The sequence below is a fragment of the Pezoporus occidentalis genome, unplaced genomic scaffold (assembly GCF_034315485.1).
Source record: "Pezoporus occidentalis ecotype Australia unplaced genomic scaffold, CSIRO_AGI_Poc_V1 ctg108, whole genome shotgun sequence".
Taxonomy (NCBI): Eukaryota; Metazoa; Chordata; class Aves; order Psittaciformes; family Psittacidae; genus Pezoporus; species Pezoporus occidentalis.
In genome coordinates, this window is record NW_026912865.1 from 4,297,289 (window position 1) to 4,305,321 (window position 8,033).

An 8,033-nucleotide genomic window follows, 5' to 3' on the forward strand; every position below is an offset into this window, starting at 1 on the left:
TTGTTGAGACCCAGTAGGCCCTGGGTGGCAGCTGCCTGCAGGGCAAGTCCCCAGAGCATCAGGCAAAGTACAAAAAGGACGCGATGAGCACCCAAGGCTCTACAGGCTCCTGCGTGAAGCACCCACTGAAAGCTTCCAGCATAAACCAGTCTGCTTTGATTTCCTAATCTAAAACAACAGGACACAGAGCAGAGACACGGAGTAAAGCAGCACCGCAGTGAGAATTCCGTGGCTCCTGCCTGCTCCCTGAACACAGAGCTCCAGGAACTAGATACAAAGGAGCTACATTCCTGCCTTATCCAGGGCCGGTTCTGGCTCTGCCAGCATGAACAATTGGACTGCCAGGAACTGCGCCTTTCCCACCCCGTTTGCTTTGGCTCTTTGTGTCTAGAACACCGCACGGTCCAAAGTAAATTACTGCACAAGGATGGGCTCTCCCTGCTGCTCCGCAGAGCCGGCTGGCTCCTCCCGTACTGCCCAGCATACTGACGCTGCGTTCCCTGCCGCAGACTCTCCGTGGCGCCGGCCCGCAGCGCTGTCCTGCAGGGAGGCGTCACCGGCGGCGTGCAGGCTAGGCGCGCGGAGCTGAGCGGCCCGGCACACGCCTCCCGAGCTGTGCCCGGAGTCACGCCGGGCCCGGCGCCCACCCCGGGGGCACGTCCCTGGGGAAGCCTCCCGCGCCCATCGGCTCCCGCACCCGCACCCCGACAGACCCAGCCCCGAGCGCGGCCACCGCCAGCCCCGCCGAGCCGCGGCCCGCAGCCGACCGCACTTCTCATTGGCAGTGCTGCCTCCGGAGGGTGGGAGCACGTCGGAGGCTCCGCCAATGGGGAAGCGGCGCGGCGGAAGCGGTACAGCGCGGCGGAGCGTAGCGTAGCTTTCTCGTAGAGCTGCCGCCATGCCGGGTGCCGCTGAGCGCGGCTCGGAGCTGTCCGAGCAGATCGAGGCCTTCGTGGCGCGGCTGCGGGGCGGCGGGGAGCGGCCGCGCTCCGAGGACACTGCACGGCAGACGCTGTCGCTGCTACGGAAGATCATCGCTCACGGGCGATGGAGCCGGGCCGGTGAGGGCCGCGCTGCGGCGCGCGCTTCTCCCCGGCAGCGGGAGCAGCGCGGAGGCAGAGGCCGGCGGCGGGGATGGGCTTTGGAGGGCGGGGAGGCCTCGAGGCCGTCGAGCCGCGCTGCTGCAGAGCCCGGCGCGCCGGTCGCGGCCGTCAGCTGCGGGAGAGCAGCAAAGCGGAGCGGCCCGGGGAAGCGGGGTCTGGGTTCCCAGTGCTTGTCCTGCCGCACCGCAGCCGTCTGCAGCCTGCCTCGCTTCCCGGCGGCGCTGGGCGAGGAACTGGGCCACTGGAACAGCCGTGCGCTCCCCTGAGGAGCGTCCGCCCCAGCGCTGGCTGTTCCAGCAGCCGTCAGTTTCCTTTCACTGACCCTGCTTATGGGCTTCTGTAAGTTCAGAGGCTGTGTCGCGTCCATGTGACTCATGAGCAGAAAACCCAGCGGAACGAGCTGCTCTGCAGGTGGCTTCTTGCTCCTGCCTCCGTGCTCTTTCTGGGGGTTGTGTTCCCAGCACCAGAGCCAGCCTCAGCCATTGGGCTGTTGTGGGGTGGGTGCGCTGGTTTGACACTTGCTCTGGGTAGCAGTAACCAAGGCCCCCCCCTCTTTCAGGGGAGCTCATGGAACTGATCCGGACAGAGGGCCAGAGAATGACAGCAGCCCAGCCATCTGAGACAACTGTGGGCAACATGGTGCGACGAGTGCTGAAGGTTATTCGAGAGGAGTATGGCAGGTGAAGCACCCTTCTCTTGCTGCCTGTACCCCTCCAAGGAGCTCAGAACAGCCCTTCCGTGCAGTGTTCTGCTGCTTCTGTGAGACCCCTTTGGTTTCCATCACTCCCGTTTCCAACTCTCCTGTAGGGGGGTTCGGTGAGTTTGACATCAAAGGAAACCAGTCATTCTCAGCGTAGCAGATGACACTTCCTCTGGTGAAACTCTGCTTGGCATGTGTGTTGCGAGTGCATGAGAACAGTATGTGCCCTGACCTTGGGAGGGTCCATCCTACTGGAGCAGCAGCTTTGATCCTGCGCCTTACCTATGGGCTGCAGTGTTTGCACACAGTTTAGGAAGGTGCTTTCTGGCAGAGCTTCAGTGCCTGTCTGCCAGAGACAGATAGGGAAGCTCTGTGGCGTGATGTGCCTGCTGTGCCTGGTTTTCATTCCTCTCTGGTCACATCCAGCTGTGCTGTGGGGATTGTACTCCATCTGGCCATGCCCCTGTGCTCTCTCCCAAGGCTCAAGGGCTGCTTCTCCCCGCAGGCTTCATGGGCGCAGTGAGGAAAGCGACCAGCAAGAATCCCTACACAAGCTCCTGACCTCTGGAGGACTGAGCGAGGATTTCAGCACCCCTTATCCCCCCCTCAGAGCTAATGTTATTGAAGCTATTAACGAGCTACTAATAGAGCTAGGTAGGGATGGGTCTGAACTGCCCCAGGAGTGGAGTTTCTGTGGGATAGGACTGATGCTTCCGCCTCCTCTTAGGTGGAAATTAAACAGCAAGGTTCTGGGAGGCTTAATCTGAAGAAACTAAGAAATAGAAGTCCTGCTGCTCCCTGGACTAATACTAAATCCTCTTTGGCTTGCAGGGAGATGGGTGGGACATTGTGGAGGGTAAGTTAGCATGTGCTCTTGGTCTTCTGGGAAGTCTTAAATTGACTTCTCTGAAAAAGAGTATCAAAAATATGCCAAGGTTGGACTTAATCCATGGGCATGTGACCTGGCCCTTGTCACAAAGCATGGTGATACGTTCTTCTGTGATCCTGTGATAGATCAGGCACCTGACCCTTCTTCTGGGGAGGCCTAGGTTGCTCTGCTTCTCCTTTCTATGTGGTTCTGGTGCTACTGAACTGTAAAATCACTGAGTTTCTGCCACTAGTTGTGTGGGCATGGTGCTGTCTGGAGCAGCACTAACACAGTCCACCCCCCTCATTCAGTACAGCTGTTTCTATGAATAGCTAGGGAGCATGGGGCATTGAAGGGCCAGCTTTGTGGTCCCTCTCCACTGGTAAAAAGAACAAGGAGAAAAGCTGCTCTGGCTCTACCAGTGCTTATAGCATTGCTTTAGTCAAAAATGATCTTGCAGGACAGCTCTAGCAGCACCAGTGTTGCTTTTCCTGGCTGCTTTTCCATCCATGGCTTAATTCTGTTACAGAGGGCACCACTGATAACATTGCTATGCAGGCGCTGGAGCACATCCACTCCAATGAGGTGATCATGACTATTGGCTACTCACGCACTGTTGAGGCGTTCCTGAAGGAAGCTGCTCGCAAGAGGAAGTTCCAGGTCATTGTAGCGGAGTGCGCGCCCTTTTGCCAGGTAAGGCCCAGGCTGGCTGTCTTCAGGTGCTCCGCTGTGCCATGTGTTCTTACTGAGCTCTTGTCTCTGGAGGCAAGCTGAGCATTATGGAAGTTCTTCTGCAGTTGAGAGACTGAAGACCACTCGTTGGCCTACCCCGTGTCCATCAGGGAAAGGGCTCTGTTTGTGCTATCACTCACTATTTTTGCAGTTCAGACAAGAATTGAGTGCTAATGTCTCTACAGCTGCGCTGCAGGAGCTGTGTCCAGGGGACCAATTGGATTCTTTCTCTTTTTAGGGTCATGAAATGGCTGTCCGACTGTCTAAAGAGAACATTGAAACTACTGTCATGAGTGATGCAGCTATTTTTGCTGTCATGTCCCGAGTCAATAAGGTAAGAAGCAATCCATTGGAGGAGGGAGTTCACAGCAGGCTGGGTACTTGGGAATCCCAAACCAGCTGCAGGTCCCAGCAGTGATGGATGCATTTCTTCACTGAAGACTCAAAATTGTAATAGGCCCTGCTTACAGCTGAGGTGGAGATTCAGTGTGGAAGCCTGAGTCAGTATGATGGTGACTAACTGCATGCTGGTAGATTTTTCTGCCTTAGTGGCTAACAGGCAGCACAGTTACAAGACACTAAGCCACAAAAGCCTCAAAGGATTAGCCTCAGTTTCTAAAGAAAATAGAACAAGAAGCAGCATTTCCAAAGGGGAGAAACCCGTTGCCTGGAATACAAGATGGGTGGTGAAGGGAATCACCAAAGTGTGCCTTTTTGAACAGACCTCTCTTCTGTACTTTTAGAGATGAAAACTTGGCACCCCAAACTAAAACAAAACAAAAAAAACAAAGAAAAAAAAACAAACCTGCCAACCACCACCAACCAAAAAGGTACTTGTAACATAATAAAATCCAGCCACACCATTTTACATTGAGATTGCAGCCAGCAGTCAAGTTACTTGCACAAAGCTTACTTTTGCAGGCTTGTAAAACAGGAGGGAACACAACCCAGTTTCTGCTTGGTGTTCCCTGCAGTAGAACATACATTTGTCCTCTCAAGTTTTCTGTGCTGGCCTCACCATGCTGGAGTCATGCTGTTGTTAGAGGGGAACACCTCGGTGCAGAGCCAGTGCCAGATGAAACAGATGAGGCATCCAGCTGCCCTGTAACTCCAGCCGCTGGCTGGCTGGCTGTTCTGACAGACTCCTCCTCCAGCTCATCCGGCAGCATCCAAGCCAGGAAGCTTTCCTTCCCCAGTTTGCTGTGGAACATGTTAGCTAATGCTGATTTGCCTTTTAAGGTCATCATTGGTACAAAGACAATCCTGGCCAACGGCGCCCTGATTGCTGTGAGTGGGACACACACTCTGGCACTGGCAGCTAAGCACCATTCCACTCCGCTCATCGTGTGTGCCCCCATGTTCAAGCTTTCACCACAGGTATGTACAGCAGCTCTGCAGGACTGCACCTGCTCTACATAAAGATGGGGGTGATTTTATGCTTATGGGATATTACGTTGGAGAGCACCATCTGTCCCAAGGTGAGGTTGGTAAATGTGCCATCTCCCACATGGAGTGCTGCTACTTCAGAGAGGAGATTGTCACCTGTATCTGGCACACCTCAGGATCTCCTTGAAGCACCCTCCTCTGCCACACATGTTGAGTAAGCAGTGCATTGGGTATAAGGATGTAGACCACTGCCTAGTAGAGACTGACATCACCATACTTACTGTTCTTCAGCCACAATGGATTTCAGTTTCCATGTTCAGCATTGAAAGACCCTGTGTACTGACAGAGGTGGTAGAGATAGAAATGCTCTAAACTGTTTCTTACACTCGGTACTTTCTCAGTATTGTCAGGTGAAATTGCAGATGAGGAAGTCACTTCTTTGCTCCAGTTCCCTAGGCTTTGCAGAAGGGCAGCCAGGTCATAGAAAGCTCTAAAAGCCCTGAGGAAAAACCTTTCACTTGTAGATGTTACAGAGGTTCTAGGCACAGGAGCTATGTAATCATTGTAGACAGATGTAGTGTCACCTGGCAAGTCATCTTCCTCTGCTTTAGTTCCTTCCAGCACCTAGGATATGTTTTCACTAGGATAACGAAGTGGTCTCCTTTTCATGACCTTTCTGTACTCTTTCTCCTTCAGTTCCCTAATGAAGAAGATTCATTCTACAAGTTTGTGTCACCACAGGAAGTGCTGCCATTCACAGAAGGTACTATAACTTTTAATTTTTTTTTTTCTGTAATAGGATCATAGAATGGTTTGGGTTGGAAAGGACCTTATCTAGTTCTAACCCTCCTGCCGTTGGCAGGGACACTCTCCACTAGACCCTCACACAAATTTAAACGTAAGACTGTCCTTTAGCCCAAGACAGAAAATCCTTTCCTATTTTCTTACACAGGAAAAAAAGATGTTGGGAACCATTCTGTTTTATATGTAAGTTTCTATTACAGAAAGTACAGAAAAAGGATTTCCTTTGAACACTATCTTTGCACTTTTGCTTCTGCTCTGAAATAGTGGTTTATTATAGGATTGTGACAATGGTGCCAGGCAGTTTCCTGTGGGACAGAACAGATGCCCAACAATGAAGGTTTCTGTTCCTTCCTACAACTCATGCTAACTTCTTGAAAGTTGGTTATAAGAAACTTGGTTATGAGATACTGGGTTGAAACCCAGTATCTTTGCAGTGGGCTTCCACACAAGCACCGTTTTTAGAAAGGCATCAGCTCCCAAGCCTGTTTTCAGACAGCAGTCTCTTTCAGAGCCCCATTTCTATGTGACAGAGACTTCTGAAATTAACATACCAGGTTTGGCAAAGGTTTTCTGGTTCAGACTTCTGAGCTTTTCTTTAAAGAATAACTTTGGCAGCATTGGGATTCTTGTGTTTTGATTACATACTGGCATTTCTTTTGGCAGTTAGTAAATTGGGAGGATCTGGAGTTTTTATCAGTAAAACCTATCAAAAGAAGTGCTGCCATCCACCCAAGGTTGCTGTGTACCTGTAATTCAGTGACATCAGTGAGGAAGTTGGAAAGTATTCAGGAAATTCCATCACTGACGGCAGGGTGGCATATGCATAGCCAGTTTCTTCAGGGACTCGGGAAGATGTGCAGAAGACTGAACGCTCCTTTGAGTTGTTCTGCCTAATGTTGCTGCTGTTCACTTTACAGGGGAGATCCTGGCAAAGATAAACGTTCACTGCCCAGTGTTTGACTACGTCCCTCCAGAGCTCATTACTCTCTTCATTTCTAACATTGGGGGTAACGCACCTTCCTACATCTACCGCCTCATGAGTGAGCTCTACCATCCAGATGACTATGAACTCTAATGCCACAAAGCATGTCAGTCTCCAGACTCTTCCTATCTTTCTCTTTAGAAAGATGATACAACAGCTAATTAAAGTGTACATTGCAAAGATGTGTTGCTGTGAGGAATTTGCTCAGCAATGTCCTTCCTACCCAAAAGCAACAAAGGCAGAACTCTTACACAGATTTTGATCTGTGCTGTGTTAAAAGCCATGTGGAGCTCCAAAAACCCACTTCCATTTTGAAACAGCAAGGCCTATGTGTAACTGGAGCATCTAACCTGTTACTTCAAAATATGCTGTGATAAAGGTTGTTTACAGTGTTTAGCATATTTTCCCTATTTGTTTCTTTAACTAACAGGCATTTTACCAGTGTAGTGAGTTGCCTGCACCTATGATGCAGTAGCAGGCTTTAAAGTATGCTTTCACATACGAGTGTGATATGAATTCATTGGCAATTGTCTTGAAAAGGGAATTTTTGGGTAGAGTTTTCTGACAATTTTTGGTGAGTTGCTGAAATACAGACCAGCTTTTTGTAAATGCTGGAATGGAAATTCCATTCTTGATGAAAGGCAGACCTTGAGAAGTTCCATCAGCCAGCGCGTTCACCTCTATGTTGGAAGGCGGAGCTCAAGCTCTTGATTCACTGATTGTAGTCTGGGGGTCTTTCCTCTCCTGTACTAATTGGGTGACTGCGATTAATCTTCCTAGGTGGGCATCTGGTCTTACTTGGGAAGTTTTTATTTTTGTGATAGGCAGCATGGAACATCTTTCTTAGAAATATCAGGCTCTTGCAGGTCAGTCAGATCACTTTTCCTTAGTCCCTATTATCAGTGCATGGCAATACACTACATGACAGTTAAGGCATCAGATGAAAGCAGTTTCCACTCCTTGTTTTGCTTTTGATTGAGCAGGTGTCAGTATATCTCTGATTTGGTTTTAAGTTGGATGTCTGTGATTAAACAAAGACATCATCTTTTTCCATTTTGAAATGAACTCTACTCCTCTACCTTAGACTGAGACAGTAAAAAGAACTGAACCTGTAAAAAAAAAATGTCTGCCTATTGTGAAAAATGCCATGGGCTATTTAGTTACTTCTGTGGGGTAAGTTTCTGTACCCTCAGAAGATGGGGCTGTGCTAGGATTTAGAAATCTCTTACTCAAGAATGCAAACAGCAAGGAGCTGGAGAAAATGGCTGGGTGTGTCATTCATTGCCTAGTTAAATAAAAAGAATGTTTTCTGCTCCTGAGGTGGCCTACACATACTATGAAGCTGGTCAGTCTTCATTCCAACTACTGCCATGCGCCCAAGGAAAGAGCTTTGTGTTAATTTTATTAATAAATACCTCCCCATTTTCAAAGCACTATAAAATAAAGTCTCTCTTATAC

At 50.0% G+C, this 8,033-nt stretch overlaps 1 protein-coding gene across 1 annotated transcript; it reads left to right on the top strand.

Moving 5' to 3' along the window:
* Positions 1-854: 854 nt before the first annotated feature.
* Positions 855-7,892, top strand: EIF2B2 (eukaryotic translation initiation factor 2B subunit beta). The gene is made up of 8 exons (XM_062624309.1): positions 855-1,061; positions 1,663-1,783; positions 2,309-2,457; positions 3,201-3,364; positions 3,642-3,737; positions 4,643-4,780; positions 5,486-5,552; positions 6,511-7,892. The coding sequence occupies exons 1-8, from the start codon at positions 899-901 to the stop codon at positions 6,666-6,668; spliced, it is 1,056 nt and encodes a 351-aa protein (XP_062480293.1). The 5' UTR covers positions 855-898; the 3' UTR covers positions 6,669-7,892.
* The last annotated feature ends 141 nt before the right edge of the window (positions 7,893-8,033 follow it).

What these genes read in the sequence shown, in the direction of transcription:
- EIF2B2 (XM_062624309.1), top strand. Translation starts at nt 899, where the DNA reads ATGCCGGGTGCCGCTGAGCGCGGCTCGGAGCTGTCCGAGCAGATCGAG. An exon ending in CGGGCGATGGAGCCGGGCCG is followed by an intron (nt 1,062 to 1,662) that starts GTGAGGGCCGCG and finishes CCCCTCTTTCAG; the next exon opens with GGGAGCTCATGGAACTGATC. An exon ending in TCATGTCCCGAGTCAATAAG is followed by an intron (nt 3,738 to 4,642) that starts GTAAGAAGCAAT and finishes TTGCCTTTTAAG; the next exon opens with GTCATCATTGGTACAAAGAC.